At 29.1% G+C, this 23,833-nt stretch overlaps 1 protein-coding gene across 3 annotated transcripts in view; it reads left to right on the forward strand.

The window, feature by feature from the left end:
• Positions 1-23,833, forward strand: part of LOC129983992 (techylectin-5A-like) — a 58,301-nt gene that overhangs the window by 1,393 nt on the left and 33,075 nt on the right. Inside the window, exons 2-4 of one of the 3 annotated variants that reach the window (XM_056093736.1) lie at positions 598-723; positions 3,532-3,650; positions 7,075-7,163. Coding sequence is in view for 2 of the 3 variants with exons in the window: in XM_056093735.1 (XP_055949710.1) it covers positions 17,402-17,403 (2 nt within the window). In the remaining variant the exon portion in view is untranslated. Of the gene's footprint in view, positions 1-597; positions 724-3,531; positions 3,651-7,074; positions 7,164-17,250; positions 17,404-23,833 lie in introns of those variants that run through there. The other 2 variants (XM_056093735.1, XM_056093734.1) reach the window with 2 other exon arrangements.

Genomic DNA, 23,833 nt, shown 5'->3' on the forward strand with positions numbered 1-23,833 from the left:
GTCTGCTTTGTCATTTATAAAAATGATTTTTATGCAGGATGATCATAAAGTCTTTTCCTTATTACAAAAAAAAAAAAAAAATTATAGAAGGATCTTTGAACTTAATACTGTAAAGTTTTTACTTTTAAACAGTTCTTAAGCTTTTTTTGTCCAATAGATAATGCAACTAATGGAGAAATAATGATTTTACATTCAGTTGTTATCATAATGGCATCAATGAAGGAAAAAGTCATCAATGTCATCAATGTTACCATGAATTCAAATCGATCATTACAGTTCATTTTCAGATTTAGGTTTTGATAAAGAACAAAATTTTTGTACCATTTGTACCAAAATACCATTAAAAAATATTATTACTCTCAAAGTTAGGAGCGGAGATAATGCATGTGGTGTCACTAATGTTGGACAGTACTTGGCAAAAATTGGAATACTGCTTTGATATTTTTTTACCTACCTAGAGTGTTCATATTATAATTTACCATTGTTATTGGTTTTATTGAAAAATTGACTATAAAACTGATTTAGTATAAAAAATTTTATATTAAAACTATTTTATTAAAATCTGTATATAAATAAACTTTTTTCTCTCCTCCATAGATTTACTGAATTATATGAGTGAAGTTTGTTTTATCTGATCTTTCATCTCTAACAGAATGCTGATAAGTTTGGAGATGAGTGTGAAAAATTATCCCTCAATTTAGGATAATAGTGATAATGTGGAAGGTAAATATAGATTTTTCATTGAATTGACTTTTTCATCTTTATTTGTATGTCTAGATAGAGAAATGAATTAATTCTTTTGAGGGATAATTTTATGTATTCCTGGAAAAATGACATGAGTTTATTTTTAAGTGATTTCAGTTCATTAATGTGTTTACTTTCAGCATATTGTTATTTTTTATAGAACATTTATTCATTATATTTAACAAATTCAGAAAGTTATATAGCAAAATTTTTAAAAAGAAATATAAAACTTTGTTTGCATAGTCAATAAAATCTGGAGTTTTTATATACCATTTTTAATTACTTATGTAAAAGAAAAAAAAAATCTGTCTTTCTTTTTATCCTGAGCAACCTTCTTTCAGAGAATCAATATGTTAATGAAGAAGCCACTTAATGTTTCTTAATGCAGCTTAATATAATAAATTAATTTTAGATATAAATATAATGACAGAGCTTTAATAAGATTAAAGCTCTGTCATTATAAATTATTTTCATTAGAAAATTACAGAAAAAACATGGGTTAATGTTAGGCAATCATTTCTAGAACCTTAAACAATATTTTTTTTTATACCATGAAAGATTCAATTATTTTTGAAATTTAATTTCGTGTAACTAATAGCTTAGTTCAGTTGGACTAATATTTATTTGACTTTTCCAGGAAATGAGAAGGACATATTTCTCAAGTAGCTGTTGTTTCAATCATTAGAGGTTGATGAACTTACTTTTTCAACCTTGCTATAAATTACCAAACTTACTAATATTTATGAGCCGAGTTTATGTAGGAAATTTTCATGTTACCTGATAGTATAAATTAATTTGAGAAATTATACTTTCGAAACTTTTATATTCATCATGATGCCATTAAAATGAAATGATGAAAATTAAGCCATTACATATAAATAATAAATTTTTTATTACTCTTTTATTTTTCAAAGGAAACTGAAATTTCATACATAATTATTTTAAAATACACTTTTTAGTAGGAAATGTATCTAACTCTGTTAAAGAAATTGGTTCATTATACATATATTGCAAATTTTTCATTAGACATTAATGATATTATTTGTTTGCATAATTTAAATATTTAGTATCTCCTTCTTCAGTCTTGTAGTATTTAAAATAAAGTGCTTTTTCTCTAGAAATAATATCTAAATTTTTTAATTTCACCTGAACATCTTTTGAATTGTCATTATACTGGTCAAAAATTTTAAATTTATGTTTTGATATTTCATAATTCATTTTTTAAAAATTTGATTTCTTGTTCTATCTTTAAAAGTTCTTAAAACATTGTGATGTTTTTAATTTATTCAACTTATCATGGATGACCTATAAAAATTGCCTGGTTCTGCATCTTTTTTTTTTTTTGTATTATAAATTAATTTACAAAATCTTCAAAATTATCTAAATTTGTGGCACACATTTTTAATTTATGTGTATTTTGTTGAATAATTTTACAGAACGTTTTTCTCTCATTCAAGAATTCATACTTTTGATTTTTAAGAAGGAATTATTAATGAAGGGAAGATAAAATATCTTATACGAGAGAATATAAATCACTATTTTATTATTATTAAATATATAATCTGTAAATTTATATTACTTTAAAACCTGGTATTGTGCAAACTGAACTGGGTAATTTCAATTTTATAATTCATATTTAGAATATTTTGCGAGTGGTTTTAATAATTTTAATATTAGAGTATCCTTAATAAGCTTTCAATTTAAACTAAATTGTTAATTTGAAGATAGTGCTAAACTGTTAGATTGAAGATAGTATTATGTAATTTTTGCATTCAAAAGGAAGAGTAAGTAATTTCTATATGATATTGAGTACTTGTTTTTAGTTCCTGTCATAGGCCGCCACTCCCATCATAGGCCGGGATAGCCTGGTTGGTAGATCGTCAGATTCGCGTCCCTTAGGGTGCGAGTACGAACCCTGCCGGCCGAAGATTTCCCGCGTGCTTGGTGGCTGACGCGCGTTAAATCTGTCGTGGTCACAAAGTCCTCCATGTCGAGAGTAATACCCCTGGGGGTACTGGATCAGGGGTGATCGTTCTCTGATTCAGGTCTAAATTAGTCCGCCCCGTAAAAAGGGTTGTGTCGTGTGTGTAGCTAAGTCGTTCTCTTGGCCCTAGATGGCGCTACTATAGAAACAAGAGTCGCTCCCCTACCCCAGGCTTAAATCCGCTGTCTTCGAACAGCGGGCTTACCTATGGCAAGTGCCATAAGAAACAACAACAACAGTTCCTGTCATAAATCTGGCATTTGCTTGTAGCTGTATTTGTAATCAGTACTATTTTTATTTATCAAAATAAATTTACAAATGCTTACAAAAATACTAAGTGCATTTTTGTTCAAATGGAGTCTTATTTATTGCATATCTTCTCCATTGGTAAAGAATTTCTGTATTTTGAAATAAAATATATTTGAATTAGTTATAATTTCTTATAAAAAGGTTTGATTATTGAGAATTATTCTCATAAAATAATATTGATATATATAATCTAAAGATGTATTTTATAATGATTATGTCTTCATGAATGAGTAAATTTATGAATGTTTACAGGAGAGAAGAAGCATGCATTTATAACTTATAATGTTGCATTTATATGTACATTTATAAATAATAAATTTTATTATATATGCATTTTACAATGCATGCATGAGTTGGGAAATAAATAACCTAACCATAAGTTCATGGTGGAAATGCATTTTGTTTGAAGCCTAATAAAAGAATTTTTATTATATAGTTTTCAATGAGTGACTCATGAAATAATGAAAATTAAATTTTCCTATCATGTTTTGTAGTATGAAGGAAAACTTGGGACTATCTGAAAATCATGGATTGGAATGGGCTGCTGATTGAATTTGACATCGAATTGAGACATCAATTTTTAAATCGGATGCTATTCTTCAAGCAAATCCAGGTAAATTGCAGTTTTTTGTTTTTATTTTTTTCAATAAACTTATTTTTAAAAATTCATTTTAGGACTTAAAAAATTACTGTTTATATTCCTATAATTCTTATTGGAATTATAAATGTTTTATTCAGTTCTCAAAATTGTGAAAATGATTTTTTTTTATGTATGTAAAGGAAATTAGATTATGAAATATTGATTTGGCTATCAATATTTCATTAATATTGATTTAATTAACAGTATTAAAAATTTTATATAATTACAACACAGGTAATTATATATAAATTTTAATGAAAATGTGATTTTATATTATTCAAAATTTAGGAATGCAATTTTATATGTATTTTGAATCTAAAAATGCTATATAATTTTTTTTAATTGTAATGTTTGTTTTTCTCTTTTTTTTATGAAACAATATGAATGTATAGTTTAGTTTCCAAAAATATTAAATGTATCTGTTTTTCTTCTGGAAATTTGTTTCCAAAAATTACAATATTGCTTTTGGAATTACTAGGTTTGTGTCTTGTAATATATAACTATGCTATTTTGTGAGTTAAGATTATTAAAAAACTGTTTTAACGACATAACTTTTATAATATTGTTGATACTAACTTTAATGCAGAAATGATAAAACTTTCAGAATGATATAAAATCTCCAATTTTATTGCATCAGCATTAAAAAAGGATTTATTTTTTCTGTTTTGGTTTAATGTTGATTCACCATTGATTGATTTTTTATTTATTACTTAAAAGAAAACTTAAGTTTTAATTAAATCCATTCTTATCTTAAATTATTTTCTTCTGTACTTCCAGATGGTATGGTATCTTCATGTTCTCTATATATTATTCAAATACTTAAATTATAATCTGTATAAATAAAAGCAAAAATACTTAAATAGCTTCTAAGCAATATAAATCCAAATTATTAAATATTTCATCTTCACATTTTGCTGATAAATCCTTATTAGCATAAAATATTATATCTTTATGATATTGTGTGGCATTTATAATATCAAAAAAAAAACATCATATAGATACTATATAATATCTGTGTCAATAAGGATGCTATGAAACATACAAAAGATTTTGATGAAATTTTTGTGACAATTAATAGTTAATTTTTTATTTGAAAACTATGCTTCCATGCAAATTTATATTTAATGTTGACATTCTTATTGAATAAAAATGTTGTATTTAAAACAATTTTATTCATTTATCTCTGAATTTTGATTCAGAATGTTTAATTAAGTTTTGTATCATTCTTTAAAATTATTAATAACTTATAAAAAAAATAATTTTTGACAGTTTTTGAAAAATTTTGATACACCAAATAATTGTGAAAAACTTCTAATTTTAACTGATATTACCATTTCAACTAAAAATAAAGTTGTATTTACAGAGATACTTTACATTTTATTATATTTAATATGCAAAAATATTTTTTAAATCTATTTATCTCTCTCTCTCTATATATATATATACGTATATTAAGAAATTATTTATATATTGAAATTTCATTGAATGCTAATATATTTTTACATGGTAACTTTAATCTGTACTTTTGTTATAATATTGCTTACAAATGCAGAAACATAAAATTATTTGATAATTAATTAAATAAAAAGAATGTAAGAAATGTGCTCGTTTCTATAAATTTTTAATTCAATGTATGAATGTTCTAAATTTTGTTCAAATACATTAATGTAATATAATCAGATCATATTCAGGATTACTTAACTGATTTTAATGGAATGCTCAGTGTAAGTTTTCTTATGTTGTTTTTAGAAGTAGATAGATCTATCACATACCATTGAATTATGCTTTTTTCTCCAAAAAGGTGGGGGGGGGGTTGATTCTTTCTGATGAACTCATAAATAAATTTGATTCAGTCATAGCATTTATTGTGTATTGTGGTTGTGCTATTTTTGTAGTTATATTCTCCTTTGTTGAGAACTGCTTTAAGATCTGTATAAAATGTGCAAATTAAAGGTCATATATTTATATAGTTTTATTTCTTTATACACCCTCTGTCACTAATTTTTAATTAGTAACATAAACATTAAATCAAATTTGTTGGATGGAAATTATTTCATTCAGATTTACAAAAAAATTGTCTTTAAAAAAATCAATTTCACTGATAAAGTCAGTTTGATGAAGCCCAAGTATTTTTACCCCTTTGATAATTAATATTTAGTTGATTTATAAAAGAAACTGCTAGCTTGCAGATACCATTTACTTAAATCAATGATTTGTTGATGGCTGTAAGGTTGAATTATCAAATGGGCAGAGCAGGCCTACGTAATAGGCAAAGTAGTCCTTTAGACTCCTATGCAATCACATATGAGTCTAAAGCTTTTAATTCTTAAGATTTAAAGTCTTCAGATTTTTCATGCATTAGTTTCAGAGTAATTTAATTTGTGCTTTCATTTAATTTATAAGAGTTGTGCAGTACTTATTTAAATCAAGATGAAATATTGCTTAATTTTCTGATAATTATTCTTTACATTTTTTTTTTTTTTTATGTTTGTAAATAAGTATGACCAAAACATTGGCCTTCTTTAACTACCTGCAAATTAACAACCTTAGAAAACTTTACATTAAAATATTTATATTGTGCTAATAAAGATTTACATTTTTTTTACTAAAGAATAAAGATTTGTAATTTTTTTACTATTTTGTTCAAAATTATTTTTAAATTGCCATAGTTTTTATACAATAGATACTGAAACATTCTCAAACATAGTTCTAACAAACATAAAGAACAGTATAGCAAGACATTCTTTTAAAATATAACAAAAGAAGGAGTGAGGTGAAATCTAAACTAACATTTCAAAAGACAATTTCATTTCTTAATAGTAATAATGCAACTCTTTGTTATTATCATTTTTCATTACAATTCATTTTGTTCACCTCTGTTAACATCAATGATTCTATTATAGTCAACTGTTAGGAAATATTTCAGTCCATATAAAGATAAAATAATATGGTGATTGGGTTGCTGATTTTTGGCTTCAGATAGACAATTGCTTTAATTTAGAAGGGACAGAAATGTGAAATGGAGAGCATATTATGAAGAAATAATTGAGTTATAATAAATGTGATTGTGTTGAACTCGGTAATTTTTTTCCTCATTATTGATGTTTATTCAATATGATTGAAGAAAATATTGTAAAACATGGGAAACTTTGATCCATGCATATCGCATAAAATTAAATTGGTCTGATGTCACTCAATTCAATTGTCACATCTGCTAAGTCGTCAAAGCCAAACTAATGTTTCTTTTTTTCTTATGCCATAAGCAGACATAAATTATAAACAAACTAGATATTCTGTAACTGATTGTGGCTTGGATATATCCAGATTTTTTTTTATATATATATATATTCTTAGATTCATAATTTTCATATTTGCTTTTTCTCACATTTTGTTTCAGGCTAAAAATATCTTCAGAGATTGATTTTATGACTGATATTATGACTGAATCCTGAACATCTTTGAACATAAGAGCTTAAAGCTGCACAGGTAATGAAATACAACGTATTGCTCAATAGCAAAAATATATGCAAACTTTTAGTATCAGAAATCTATTATGAGACCTTATTCGGGAGGAATTTAAGGATATTTAGTGAAATAACTGGTTATATTACAAAATATTTTATATATTATAAACATTAACTGCAATTTTTCTTTTTAATTATTAATTGCTAGTGCTTGTATTATAAGTACTATTAATAAGTAAAGTTCAAATTCTAATATGATGTATGAAGGAATAAATATTGATATACTGTGTTCAACAAAATATATTTTTATTCATAATGATTTTTGAGCTGATAGTTTGGAAATATTCATGCATATTCCTTTGTCAAAAAATTTGAAAATCTTTTTTTAAATGTGAGGCTACACAGTAATAAATTACTTTGGGAATTTACGTTAATTAAAACAAAAACAGTTATACTTTATGTCTTGTTGATGTAATTTTTCAGAATATGTAACTCTATATCTAAGAATGTGTGTAATGGCAGATTTAAATTAATGAAAATTATATTTGATTCGTACAAAAGCATAGTTTTCTGGCTTTTTGAAATGGATTTGCAATCTACCTATAATGATGAATTAAAAATTACAATGAACTAGTTTGTGTCGTAATACAGTAAAAGAGAAAGCGCACTAAGATAAGGCACAATTGATTAACAGCAACATAATTATGTTAGTCATTTATGTATTTCAAAAACACTGTAATGTTTTTTTGAATTAGTTTATATTTGAAATTTTAGTGACAATATTAACTTTTCACTTAATATTGTGAACTTTTACTTTTTGCTAAATGCTGTATGAGTTCAAATTAATATTTTACAATCATGACATTTGAAATCTGGCATTAATAAAAATTTTATTGCTTCCTGAGTCTTCATTTTTTTTAAACTGATTGCATTGTTAGATAATTATTTATAAAAAAAAGTAGGCAAGAATGATGCTACAGTGTAGAATCAAGCAAGCAAGAAATGTTATAAATGTCCCAAGTACCAATATTTGAGGACACTATAAAGATAGAGCATTGTAGCCTTTATGTCACATTTTTAAAATGAAATATCCTGAAAGAGTGAAAAAAAAATACCATTTCCCAGTACCATTTACACTTGGTTAATTCTGATGATGACCGGGAGCAAAATAGGTTTTATGCAATGAGTACTAATCATTTTCCCTAACCTGCTGAGATTAGAGTTTTTTCATCAGTTGATCTAAGTTAAAATATTTCAAATATTGTTTTCTAATGTGATGATCCAAATTGCTTATTTTTTAGAGTTATATAATATTGCATAGAAGTGATCTTAATATAAATTTGATTCAAGTGAGATATTTGAAACATATTCGTAGTGTTATGATTAATAAATTTATATATATTCTTTTATTTTCTTTTATTAATTACAGTTCAGCAAATGCAACCAAAAGCTAAATGGATATGTCAAGAATCTTATCCTTCTTTACCATCAGCTATCCTTTGAATCCACTTCGAACTGATAAAAAAAAATGAGCTAAAGTAATTTATGCTACTTGAAAACATATGATGACATTGAGTTATACAAACTAGTGACAAAGTAATTGTCTTTTTAGTTTTCTTTTTAATGTCTGTTTTAATTATTTTATATTAAAATTTATATCGGGCATTTTTATTGAAAGTATGAATTTTAATTTCTACCAATGAGGACTTGCGATTTTGTTTCACTACCTTTTTCAGAGTTTTGTGGCTGCTTTCACCAAGTTTTTTTGGCCTAATAGTTCGTTTTTCTGCAGTTTCACTGCCTCGACGTTTCCACTTCACAATTACATCATTCACAGTTGATTTAGGCTTCTATAGAATATCCGCAATCTCATGAACTGATTTCCCTTAAAGGTGGCATCCGACTGTACTGCCACGATTAAACTCACTAAGCACCTTTCACTTACTTATTGCCTCACAAACGCATAATTACAACCTGACAAACCACTACTAAAGTTTTTATAGCTTTCGATTACGCATCAAATTGCGTCAGCCGCCAGAACTACTTTTTTAAGGGGTGTCCAGATACTTTTGGCCAGATAGTATATATATATATATATATATAATTAAAAAAAAATCTGAGCTAATTTATTTTAATAGCAACTTAAATTTCAATTATGAGTTTATATAGAAATATAGAACATGCTGCTTAATTTGAATGAAATGTTCATAAATATGCTTTAAATATTAGTATGATAGTTTTTTTTTCCCATTAAATCAAAAGAAAAAGATTATTAAAGACAAAATTATTTGAAGAATTTAAGAAAAGGATATGTGCTTTAAAATATGAATAATTTATAAATCGTAAATATTTGTTAGTAAAATATTTTAAATTATTATTATGTATTGATTATCTTTAATTAAAATTAGAATGAATGTGTGTATTGGCACTTTATAGAACACACTGTTTGAGCTACAGCTACCAAATTTGGCATGTTATATACCTTGAAGAGTGTGATTGTGATCATTTGGGCGATTTTTTAAAATTTTTTTATTAGAATTTGAATTAATTAAAAATTAAACTGAATTTTGAAATTTTTCGCAATAACTTTCAAAAATATTATGGCACAAAAATAAATTTTACACTGTTCCAAAATTTAAAAAAAATTTGTCTCTTAACAATTTAGATAACCGTGCAAAATTTTTCTGAATTTCAATAATTATTATTCATTATTTTTTTTTTGCCTAATTTTTGACAATAAATTACATTGTTGCTCTGAAGTTGGAACTGTCTTCATGGTTTCATTAACTGTAATTGTGGGTTAAAATATGAAATGTGTGAATTTTTTCCATTTTTAAAAGTTTAAGAATAAAGATTTCTTCGTTTAATTTTTATGTAGGTTGAGACAAATAAAAAAAAATTAAATTGAATTACAGCAAAATTTATAAGAAAAATGAACCACACATTTCCATTTTTATTAGCTTCATGATGTTATAGAACTGTTCTCCATTAGAAATGTTCTTGTGCACAATGAGTGGAGCATTTGTAAGATAAAAGTAGTAAGCTTTATTGTCTGATAATTTGGCGGAATCATGGATATGGATGTTATATCTAGATATTATTATACCTACATGTATCTATTATATTTTTAATAAGTTAGCATGTGAAAAATATTTCACTAATTATGAGCACCTTTATATGTATATGGCAAGAAATGAAAATTTATATTTCGTAATTTTTCAGCATTATACTTATTGACTGAAATGACTTACAATCGAGTTCAATACTTCATTTCAAAACGCTGAAAGAGTATATATAATATTTAAAAATTTGATTCATATCTTAAATAATTGTCTATTTTTTTTTTCAGTCTTAAATTAACTGATGTTGCTTTATTCTAAAATATTTTATTTCTTTATTCATATCCCACTTTTTTATTTATTTCTAATGCATGCTCTAAAAAAATTAATGGTAATTGCATTTCTCACTCCCTGAATGAAAGGTTAAAAATCCCTAACATCTTCTATATTTCATTCAGAGATACCTAAGATTCCCTTTCCTAAATGGACATGTGTCTCATTGCGAAGCTTTTTTTTTTTAATTGGCCAATTTAATCTCTTTAAATACATTTTAACATATTAATGTTTTATTTTAGTTATTTTTTATTTTTATCAACTTTATGAAAATGTATTTGGCTTTATTTATATGTTATGACTCCAGACTGCCCATCATCCCATTCATACATAATATTTACTTAGATTGAAGCTGGTGCTCGATATTTATAAATATTCGAATAGCAATGGGAACTTAATAAATCATAAAAGAACTTTACTAATTACATATGATAAAATATTAACATTATCCTAGTATTTTATAGTTTATAGAATTGGTTCTTTTTACAATCGTATTTTCTTGGCAACTAGGAAAATAAAATTCTGTAATTGACTTGTTGAAATCCCCCTATTAGCCTTGTTTTCCTAGGCAGCTGCTTAGCTTGCTTAGAACAGATCTGACATCCTGAATGCTAGAAAAAAGTTAGTTTTTCACGAGATTGTAGCAGATTTGTTATTTTTCAGGATTGCAGTAGATGTTCTCATATGTAAAACTATTTGAATACCTGTCAGCTTATTATTTCTTATAGCATTATTCTTCTTCATGAGCACAGCAATCCCTTGTAGACCTTGGCTGCCTCGACCACGTGCACTTTCCAACGCTTTCTATCCCCCACAACTAACTTCCAGTTTTTTATATTCAGAACATTCGAGTCTCTTTCCATATCATCCAGCCATCTGGTTGGAGGTCTTCTGGCCCTGGATTCCATAGGATTTTTAAAAGTAGATATTCTGAGGACGCTGTTTTCAGCCCTTCTCTAGATATGACCGAGCCATCTTAATCTATTGCTCCGAATAACCAGTGTTATCTGTGGTTTCCTATAGAGTTTGTATAGTTCAAAATTGAATCTACTTATAGCACTCTACAGAATCGCAAATTCATCAACGAATTTTAACTAGGAGAATGTTGTACATAATTGTTGTTAAATGTGAAAACGCCAGGAATGAAGTATACAGCAGTGTATGTTTTCAGTAAAATTGTAATAAATGGAGGTTCCAGTTGAAAGACTTTTTTTTTGCCGGTTTAAACTGAAAGTTGGTAAATTTAAAAGAGCTATAAATTTCTTTCGCCTTTTATATTTTTAAGGTATTTGTAATGATATGCACACTCATGAAAATAGTTAATAAAACATTCTCACAATTTGTTGGAATTTTTTTTCGGTTACCGTGCCCAAGAACTGCATTCTGGAATAAACTGTTCTTCAGCGTTTTTATTCTATAAAGCATCAGGTAAACAGTGCCAGCAGAAAGACAGAATACATTGCATGCAACAAGAACACTTTTTCAAGAAATCATCGGAAGTGGTTTTTCTCGAAATTTACTGACATACACTCTAATAAATGTACTTGGGAATTATTAATCATATGTCATTGGTGGACAATAATTTTAAAAGAGCTTATTAGAGTGCAGTCTCTAGCAATGTATTGCTGGGGTGCGGTTAATATAAAAGCCTGAAAGTCGAATTGGTATTTGAGTAGCCTTTTTTTCCAAAATGGCGTTCAAGTTAAAACCAAACAGAATATATTTATAGAATTGATGCGGAACTATAATTGTTGTCACAAAACCATGTACCAAATTTCATATAATTAAGTCACACTTGTGAATGTACAGACCGACAGATGGTCTCTCCTTTGACGGATTCGATTCCAAATTTTATATATTGAATTTGTATCCAATTAAATCCATCTAGCTCTCGTCGTTTTGCAGTCATTGCGTTCTGACAACCAGACAGATTTTTTCTGAACGGATTTCTTCAAAATTCGATGGAAGTCTACAAATTTGGTCGTAAGTCCACATACAAAATTTCATCCGTGTAGCATTTTTGAGTTATCTGCTCGAAGTATTTTCGAGTTATGTTTACCGACAGATGGAATGGCAAAAATGTGTTTTTTAAACTTAGGGAGGTTTGAAACGTGGATATGAGTTTAAATTTTTTGTCGATTACAATAAATTACTCCAAACTTTGTATACAAGTAAATAAAATGGTTGCAGTGGAGCGAAACATTTCAAATTAATGATACTTCATTACAAATGTTTGTTAAAATTCATATACAGTAGACTCCCGATTATCCGCGGGCGGGTTATCCGAGCCTGCCGCACAAAGTTTTTTTTTTTTTGTACAAGCGTAAAGCAAAGAAAATAAAAATGTTCACAAAACTGAGCGAAACGTTAAATTTGCTAACATCGTGCTTATTTATGGCAAAAATATCCCAGGCCTTCTCGGAACCTATTTGGAAGAACAAGACGACGCGGAGTTGGCCGAGAAACTTATGCTACGAAAAATGCAATCTCGGATCAAGAGAAAATGCTTCCAAAACAAGAAGCAAACACAAATGACTGATTTCTTCAAAAAGGTGTAGTTTTACAGTTATGCTTTTTAATTACATAATACATTACAGTATTAAAACAATACATATGTATTCATTTTTCTGTGTATCCTTGACGCCTCTTGTAAGTACAAAGCGCATTTCTGTTTTCATTCACAAAATGCATTTTAGGTTAGTTTTGAATGATATGCTAAAATATTAAATGTTAGTTAAACACTTCCTGCTGTTTATTTTCCGTTTTATTGTACATAAAACAATTTTTCAAAGTTGGAATGACTGTTTGCTCTTTTGCTATACCCGTTTTTAGCTTTTTTCGGATTATCCGCGATTTTTGTTATCCGCAGCGGCCGCTCCACCCAATTCCGAGGATAATCGGGAGTGTACTGTACTTAATTTCATGTATGCAGCTCAAAGTGTTTTTATGTTATCACGTTCCTAGACAGATATATACATGAAATCATAAACGCATATTTGGTACTCGAGGAGATCCAAAACTTAAAAATTCGTCAAAATCTCGAATTCGAAATTTTTTTGACGATTACAATACTTCCTCTTTTAAACGTGAAAGCAATATTGTGTCTTTGATATAACATGTATCACAATACAAAAACAATCAAATAATTAAATACCTGAAAATGTTACTATCTTTTACTTCCTCGTAGACTTAGTACAGAGAAAGTATAGTAATCGTCAAAATATTCGATCTCAAAATTTTGAACAAATATCCATGTTTTTGACTTTTCTGAAAACACATTTTTGGAAAATTTCTGTCTGTCTGTGACAAAGATAACTGAAAAAACGCTTTGATCTAGACGGATGAAATCTTTTATACGGTCTTTATACCAAATTTATAGATTTCAATCAAATTTTGTGCAAAATCCGCTCAGAGGAAGTCTGTCTATACGGCTGTTCGAATATAATTTTATATGATAACTACATAACGGAGGAGAGCTAACTAGATAAAATTCGATACACACAAATAACATCTGTAGTTCAGACACTTATGAAATTGTGAGCCAATTCCAACAAAGGATTAACCGTCTGTCGGTATGCACTTTCAGAAACATGTAAACATGATGACTCAAAGACGCAATGACTTGAATATATCAAATTTGATATTTGATTTTGTGATTGCAATTGTAGCTCTATATCAAATTTTTGTTCTAATCAGTTGGGGAAAGTGCGACAAAAACGCAAGTTTGATTTTCCAATACTATTGGGTTGGCAACTAAGTAATTGCGGATTTTTTTTAGAAAATCAAAGACAATTTTTTCATGGAACTAAATAACTTTATTCTGTAATGTATTGCCCATTTTGATCAATGACCTTTTGCCATCTTTCAGGCAACATCATAATCCCACGTTCATAAAACTTCTGGTTTTTATTAGCAAAAAACTGAATCAGGTACGATTTGACATCATCATCATTATTGAAATTTTTACCATTCAAGGAGTTTTGTAAAGATCGAAACAAAAAGTAATCAGATGGTGCAAGGTCAGGACTATATGGTGGATGTGGCAAAACATCCCAACCAAGCTCCAATAATTTTTGCCGTATGACCAATTATGTGTGTGGCCTTGCATTGTCACGATGGAATACAACACCTTTTCGATTTGTCAATTCGGGCCGCTTTTCTTCAACTGCATTGTTTAATTTCGTTAGTTGTTCAATATAGACATCAGAATTGATCGTTCGGTTGGGTGGTAAGAGTTCAAAGTAGACAATTCCTTTGTAATCCCACCAAACTGATAACAAAACCTTCTTTTGATGAATATCAGTTTTTGATGTTTGAGTTGGTTCACCTGGCCTGCTCCACGATCTTTTCCGCTTGATATTGTGAACAACCCATTTTTCATCGCCAGTTATCAGTCGTTTTAAAAATGGATCATTTTCATTACGTTTCTTTAGCAAATCGCAGCTGTTAATGCGTTGCGTTAAATGCGCTTCTTTCAGTTCGTGAGGAACCCATGTATCGAGTTTTTGAACATAGCCAAGTTGTTTTAAGTGATTTTCAATGCATGTATGTGATACATGAAGCTTCTCTGCAATCTCGCGTGTTGTACTGTGACGATCCGAATCGCACAGCTTTGCTTTGATTAGGTCGTCATCAACTTCAACTGGACGACCAGAGCGTTTTTCATCTTTGAGTGAAAAATCACCAGAACGAAATTTGGCAAACCAATTTTGACACTGCCGTTCTTTTAAGGCTTCGTCACCATAAACAGCACATAACTTTTTATGAGCTTGCGATGCGTTTTTCCCTTTGCGGAAATAAAAAAGCAAAATATGACGAAAATGTTCCTTTTGATTTTCCCTTTTTCAACGAACGCCAAACGAAAACTACGCAACCGATCAAAAAACTTTTTTTACTGCTTGACAGCTGAATTGCCAACTCTCAAATAACAAAATGTGTTTTACATTTGTACTACGTCTGCAAACCTAAAAATTCAACTGGAGCCATCTATGAGTGAAATCCGCAATTACTTAGTTGCCAACCCAATATTAACCGCATACCAGGGATTAATCGACAAATAACTTATCAAGGATTACACAATAGATTTAGTAAAAATGCTATATTTTCTCTAAAGGGCAATTTTAACTATTGTACACCAATAGTACCTTTATTAGAGAGTGTGCGAGAAAGTTTTGTGAAAACCATTCCCACTGGTTTCAAACTAATTATTTGACATAAATGATATTGGGGTTACTATATTGTTTACGGAAATAACATGTTTTTGGAAATAGAAATAAGTTTAGTGAATTATTTTTAATTAAATATTCCTTAGTAATTAAAAAATAGAAAATTGGGATAGTGAGGGATATTTCTCGAATTTGGTTCGCTTTTTCAATCCAGCTTAATCAAAAATCAAAATTTTCTCAACTAATCCAGAACACTTAATCACTTTATACATTAGCAAAATGTGGGAATTCAAAATTAATTTTTTTCATGCAATATTTTAAAGTTTAAATCTAAAGTACTTGATAGTAATATGGCCACTCTAAATGTTAACTAGAATTGTGACAATTATAATGATGTTAAAAAAATTATCCATTGGAAACCCGTGGCTATTAGTTCTATCTGTTCTCTTCAAATTATATATATATAATATTTGTTTTCGTTATTGAGTTTCAATTTAAAATTACATAAACAACTTTTTTTTTAAAGTAATATATCCATTTAAAATAATTCAGCAATTCCCTAATTATTTTTCAAAAAGATTCGTTTTTACTGCATTTCAATTACGAAAACAAACAATGATAAAAAGTTGCAAGTTTATAATTTTTTAAAAAGAAATTTGTTTATTTCTATTTTGAAATAATTCGAAGGTTAAAATTCCAAAACTATTACCAAAAACACATGGATTGGGCAGAATAAACAAATAAAACTCTTGAATTTTGAAAGAGTAACAGCATGCATTTACTAGTATGTTGATGGAGTTTCTTTAATTCTTTTAAAAACCGTAACTATTTTGTGAAGATTCATCATTTAATATTGAAGAGCATTAAAAATTCAATCAGACTCATTAGTACATTATACTTCTTTAGTTAAATAACTACACACACACACACGCACACGCACACACACACACACACACACACACACACACACACACACACACAAAAAAAAAAAAAGATTAACTTACACGATCAAAATCTGGAGGGCTGCTCTGAAATACAAAGAAATGCATATTCCTTCATCCACAGGAAAGCTTATTGGGTAAATTCATCTCAGTGCATAGTTGCAATTTCTTGAGGTGTATTTCAATCCTTTTTTGGTAAAAGTTTAAACTTTCAAATTATAGCCATATTTACTCCCAAAAATTTTAATCGATTTTTTTTTTTTGAGCATAGGCTCATTGTAAAATTCGAAAACTGTATAATTCTTTTGATCATCTTAATATCCATAACATTCGATATAAGAAAAATGCAAATGAAGAGTTAGCTTTCTATTATTGTTCTTAAGTTGTTTTCTAAAACTTTTTATTTGACACGGAATCGATTTCTTCTTTTCTTTCTAATCTTAACAATTAGTTTCATTTTGGATCAAAATCTTATCTTTAAAGCGATTGTAAGTTATTTTTAAAGATGCAGCAGAGATATAATGGAAAGATCACACACACTTGCTAATTTCACATTCTCTATTACGCGTGTGATTCTCAGAAGAATGATGATTGGCTCATTTTTTATCATTTTTTTTCTTTACTTTTGCATTTATCATTGAATTGTAGTTATCAAACAATAAAATATAAATAAAGCGTACATTTGAATAAATCAATCTTTACGGCAAAACTTTGTTATTAAGTTCGATTCATTTAGAAGTTGTTCTACTATTTTCTCTAAACATGTAAGTATATTAGAAATTTTCATCTATTATTAACTATTTCGCATGCATTGTTGTATTTAAGATCTGCATGGGATAGCAAAATTGAAGGTATTTAAATTTGTCATAGTCAAGGCAGCAATAATTTAAAAAAGATAAGCAGTCATTTATTCACACTTAAATTGCTAAGTTATTTTTTGAGTTCTTATATGTATCGAAATAACAATAAGTATTCCTATGTTGTATCATGTAATTAGATAAATTCGTAGGACAAAGAGTCTTACGAATTTATAACTACAATGCAATCTCGAGAATCCGGCCTAATGTGGTGGATGGGCAGATTGGATAGCAAAAAAAGCCGGATAGGCCGGAGTTCTATGAACTCTTTTCTTTATTGACCAATACCAGAATACAAAGTTTTTTTTATACCAAAACTCCCTGTTATAATACGCATTTTCGCACTTCTTATTGAGTGCTAAGCCCTTCATTTATCTCAAGCCACGCAGAATGTAAATGTCGCAGAGGTCCGCTGAATCATAGAAGCAGTTGCCAGTAGCGTGTCGAGTTAAAATAGAATGCTCTGTACTGGTATTTTATATATGTTTATATACTGCACTGCATGTTTCAAGCATTTATTAGAGAAAAAGTAAGTTCAAGAATATAAACTATTCACATTTTAACATAAATTCTGTATTACTCAACTTAAATGCAGGAAGCATAAACAAAAGTAATGTAAGTCGTAGGTGTAATTCTTAAGAAAATTGACTTAAAACTGATTTTATTTTTTTTACTGATAAATGATTACACAGACATGAAAAGGTAACCCTAAGATAAGAGTCAAAAACTTACAGTTTTTAGTTTTTAAAAAGTTCTAACAGATGACTGCTTCTGCCTTTCCTTCCTCATTTAGTTACGATAAAAGGAAACTGGGTCGGATAGTCACGAACCGGATACTCGGCAGTGTACTGTACTAACTTTTTTTTACCACTGCTAACTTTACTTCGCCCTGATTTACACAGAAGCAAACTTTGTTTACTTCTGCTTAAAGTAGTAAGATATTTTTAATTGTTAATTATGTGTAATATTTTTAAATAAGTTCTAAAACTTTTTATATCTAAGTGAATTTATGTTTGACTAATTTGACTCCCCATTAGACTGGAATTAGAAATTTGAGATTGATGGGCTGGAATAATTTGATATCCCATAAGAATTAGACTTAGGTGTTTATGTTCCCTGGTTAGAGTAATTTGACATCCCATCAGAGCTGGAATTAGGAATTTGGGATTGATGGGCTGGAGTAATTTGATATCCCGTCAGAAATGGAAATGTGTATTTATACTTCCTGATTGGAGTAATTTACGCCTTGTCAGAACCGGAATTTGGTTATAATCCTTTGAAAATAACTACAAAGTGACTGACTGAAAAAAAAAATTATAGATATACTTAATAATCCTTACAATTTACAAATCATGTTAGCCAGACTCTAATCCCTGCAATCGTATACATAATTAATTTTAGCGATTGCATTAAAAATATAAAAAAAAAAATATCCACATACATGTTCTATGTGAATATTTTTTGGATCGATATATTTAAGTAGAATTATAAAATCAATGACTGTCTTATTTGCAGTCATAATCTCATTTTTACTTTTAGTACATTTTAAATTATGATTAAATTAATTTTTGCTTCAAAATTAAACAAAATCAGTTAATAAGTTTTAAGGTATTCTTAGATTAACGGCGTATAATCCATAGACATATAATCCGTATAATTCATAATGTGATTCTTTGAAACTCTGTTTCAGAATTTTAAAATAATTCATTTTATTTGCTTTTGCTTAACTATGGAATTACGTAACATTTTCATTTTTTATTCGGCTCTTAATGAGTTTTAAGTTTTAAAATTTTGTGCAGTCGTATATTCCCGTTGACAATACAATATTTTAATATTTTCTGAATCTAATTAATAGCCAATCGCTTCATTTTAATTATATTTTTATTCCATGTGAGCATTGTCATAAGGAGGTGAATTTGTAAAAAAAATTATTTTAGAATTACATAATATTTATAATAATGAAATATGATATATATTTAATACAAATGCTTATGATATACAGTGGCTCAAAAAATTGAGAGTACACCCTAGTTTTACTTGATAAATCTGACTTTCATTGTAAATAACACATTACCGGGAAGTGCAAACATGTTTTTATTTTTACACATAGCAAATGGTGTAATTTAGACAAAAAATAAAGAAAAATCAACGAAAAACTTCAAAATTGAAAAGTTTCAGAAGCATTTTAAATAAACATACGCAGAATTTTGCCTCAAAAAATAGAGAATACACCAATGAAATTTTTGCAATATCACGCATAAAAACAAAGTGTCACTATTAAGTTGCATGTCTTTTGGCTCTTAAAATGGCCTCTAAACGTGATGGTACCATTCGACATATTTTTGATGGTATCTGAAGATATTTTACCCTATTTTTCTTGCAACACTTGTTTTAAATTAGTTTTGTTTCTAATTTTGTGTTTTTAGACCACTGCTTCGAGTGTGGTCCACAGATATTCAATGGTATTGATGGCGGGGTACTGTGGTGCTGTGTGTAACTGCTGTTTACAATGAAAAAGACATCATATTTTGACGTTACGTGCATTCTGTTTGGGGTCGTTATCCTGCTGGAAAATGGAATTTCCATCTAAATCCAAATTTTTATCACTTTCCTTTAGATTGCTGCGACTATATGATTCATCCAACTTGTTTCAGAAACTTTTCAAATCATAGGCAGAAGTGTAGGTGCTGAAACTGTGCGAAATGCCATAGACACGCTGGATATAAAAGTCGCATTGTTAGAGAGAAACCGTTCATCAGCTTGCAAATTCAGAAAAAGCATTTGAAGTTTGCAAAAACTCATCAACTGAAGACTAATAAACTATGGAAGAAAGCTACATTTAGTAATGAAAGAAAACGCAACATTTTTGGCAGCGACGGCCGTCGTATTGTACGGAGAAAGACTAATACTACTTTGAATCCAAAAAATTTACGTCTTACAGTTAAACATGATGGTGACTCCGTCATGATGTGAGGTTGCATGGCTTCATCCGAGGTAGGAAATTTAATTTTTATAGATGGCATTATAAACGATATGGTTTTCTTGAATATACTTCGCAGAAAGTTAAAGGAAAGTGTTAAAAATTTGGTTTTAGATGGAAATTCCATTTTCCAGCAGGACAACGACCCCAAACAGAATGCACTTCAGGTCAAAATATAGTGTCTGTTTCATTGTAAACAGCAGTCACACACACCACCACAGTACCCCGACATCAATACCATTGAATATCTGTGGACCACATTCGAAGCAGTGGTCCAAAAACACAAAATTAGAAACAAAACCCATTTAAAACAAGTGTTGCAAGAAGAATTGGGTAAAATATATTCAAATACCACCAAAAATGGGCCGAATCGTTACCATGACGTTTAGGGGCCATTTTAAGAATCAAAAGACATGCAACTTAATAGTGACACTTTGTTTCTATGCGTGATATTGCAAAAATTTCATTGGTGTATTCTCAATTTTTTGAGGCAAATGAAAACATGTTTGTTCTTCCCGGTAATAAGTTATTTACATTGAAAGTCGGATTTGTCAAGTAAAAGTAAGGTGTACTCTCAATTTTTTGAGCCACTGTATATATATATGTGTGTGTGTGTGTGTAATTTTTTTTTCAGTACGTTACTATTATTATAATCTAAAAGTTATTAGTCTGTTTGGCGACTGACTTCTCTCTTACCATAATAACAACATTAATTTAGTCTTCAATAAATTTTATAAATTAAATCTTATCAGGGTAAAAAAAATTTCATTAAAAATATATTTACATAGTATCACAGATTAGTATAGCTGTTTAAATATGTTTCGAAGATGGTGATATTAATCGACAAATAAAATTGACGAAATCACTCTAGTTGTTGAGACTGGGGCGGACATCTAAAGCTTTACTTTACAATATATTTTAAAACTGAAGCATTTTGGAAGGCAAAATCTCCATACAGAAATGCCCAATGAAATAATATTTTTGAAACCTGTCTCAAAAATGAAAGGTAGCGGTTGAGTGCAGTTGGTCAAATATCTGTAGTCAACCGTCAATCTACTAGTCATGATTTTTCATTCGAAATTAAAATTGACAAAATCGAATTAGTGATTGGGGGTGGGGCTGGTTTTTTTATTTATATAATCTTATGAAATATATAGATGCCATCAAAAACAATAACTAGTAAAAAAAAAAAACCCAAGTCTCGCAACTCAATTCTTCTATCGTAAAAAGTTGTGAGATCCATGTAATACCAAGTCGGTCAATTTATTCAGTCCCTACTTAAGGGTCCTTCTGTCTTAAGTTGTTACGTAAGTAGCTAACCTAACAACATCTTATAGTAATCATATCAATATTAAAAATCTTTTATGGTTAAAATAAATAGATTGACTTGGCCATCGCATAGATTGACTTGGCTTCTCGGTGAACGTCAGGTTGAGACCCCATCACATGAAATCACAATGTATCTTTACATTAAATTAGATTACATTAACATATTATATTAAATTAGATTGTTTGGTGCGATTGCCAAGTCAATCTATTTATTTAAAAGATTTTTAATATTGATATGGTCACTATAAGTTGTTGTTAGGTTAGCTAATTACGTAATAACTTAAGACAGAAGGACCCTTAAGTAGGGACTGAATAAATGGACCGACTTGGTATTACATGGATCTCACAACTTTTTACGATAGAAGAACTGAGTTGCGAGACTTGGTTTTTTTTACAAGTTATGTTTTTGATGGCATCTCATTTCTTTTTGCATGTAGTCTTCCTCTTTTTATCTGGGGGCACGGCAGTGCCCTCACCAAGTCGAGCAAAAACAAGCGGCACGGCCGTACTATCCTTTTCTCGAAGCAGTTCAGGCCATTTTCAACCCCCTATAACTTCGTTGTGGATAAAACTAGAAGCCTGAATTTTCAGTAACCAAGCAGGCATTATATAAACAATTTATTTCAAATTTCAAATATTTATAATATTTCAAATTTCATTAAATTTGAACCAGTAGTTTAAGAATTATAACTAGTCAAAGTTTGTGAATTTTGTCACTGACTGACTGACTGATTGATTGACTGACTGACTGACAGATCATCAAAACTCTAAGGCACTTTTAGCAGACATAGAAGCTTCAAATTTAGAATACAATTAGTGTTTAGTGTATAAATCAAGGAAAAACTAAAATATCCATGTAATAATGGACGGATCGATAAATTTTTCGAAGGTTCGAGCATTATCCATTTTGTCGGCAAATTCGTCGCCAAGTTTGTCACCAAGCTCTGGGATCACTGGCTCGGCATCCGGCAGCATCCAATACAGATTACTGTAAAACGGTCTTTCATATGATGACACTATTCTCGCTGGGAAAAATTAATTAAATCTCAAAATTACAGGTTTCTAACAATATCTAATTTGAAATAATTCAATTTGAAGCTGTGGAAGCTACAAACGCAATGGGTGACTTTCAGAAAATCAATCTGGTAGAAGAAAGCAAACTGATCTTCAAAGTATGATCTCAAAACTTAATGTCGATCAAAAAAGAGTCTTCGATATGATCACAAATAAAATGGACACAACCGATAATAACGCTGACGTTTTACGCTGTTTTGTGAGTGGAACTGGTGGCACTGGAAAGAGCTTTTTAATTAAAATTCTGAAAATTTGGGTTAAGACTTATTTAAACAAAAAAAAGTGGCAGTTAGTTCTCCAACAGGAATAGCTGACTATACATAGAATAGATTGACTATACATAGACTATTGCAACTGCCTGTAGAACACAAGCAAATACCGAAGTACAAACAACTTTCTGATGAAGTGCTCCTTCTGAGATCAGATTTGAAAGAAATAGTGTTGTTTATAATAGACGAAGTGTCGATGATATCCAATGTTTAACATATATTTACTTACGCTTATCTGAAATATTCGACACAAGAGACGATCAGAATTGGTAGTTTGGAAAAAAACATCTTGTAGTTTTCGGAGATCTCGTACAGCGTCCGCCGGTAAGAGAAAAGTCACCTTTTGAAAAACTATCAATTGCTGAAACTAACAAGTTATTAGGTTCCCTCAGTGTACCGAATCTGTGGACTGAACTGTTCATATACGATGAACTTACAATTAACATGCGACAACTCAATGATTTTGACTCTGTTGAAATGCTAAATAGAATAAGATTAGGCGTGACTACACAAAAAGACCGCGACTTACTCTCGACTAGATTAATAACTCTCAAATCCAATTCAAATGAAAACAGATTAATTGAAATAATTGAACACCTCTCGTAACTTCCTGATGATATCGTTTGCTTATTATCTACAAAAAACATGTGTCAACAATTAAATACTGCAATGCTTAAATCTCTTC

This window comes from Argiope bruennichi, chromosome 9 (genome assembly GCF_947563725.1).
Source record: "Argiope bruennichi chromosome 9, qqArgBrue1.1, whole genome shotgun sequence".
Lineage (NCBI taxonomy): Eukaryota > Metazoa > Arthropoda > Arachnida > Araneae > Araneidae > Argiope > Argiope bruennichi.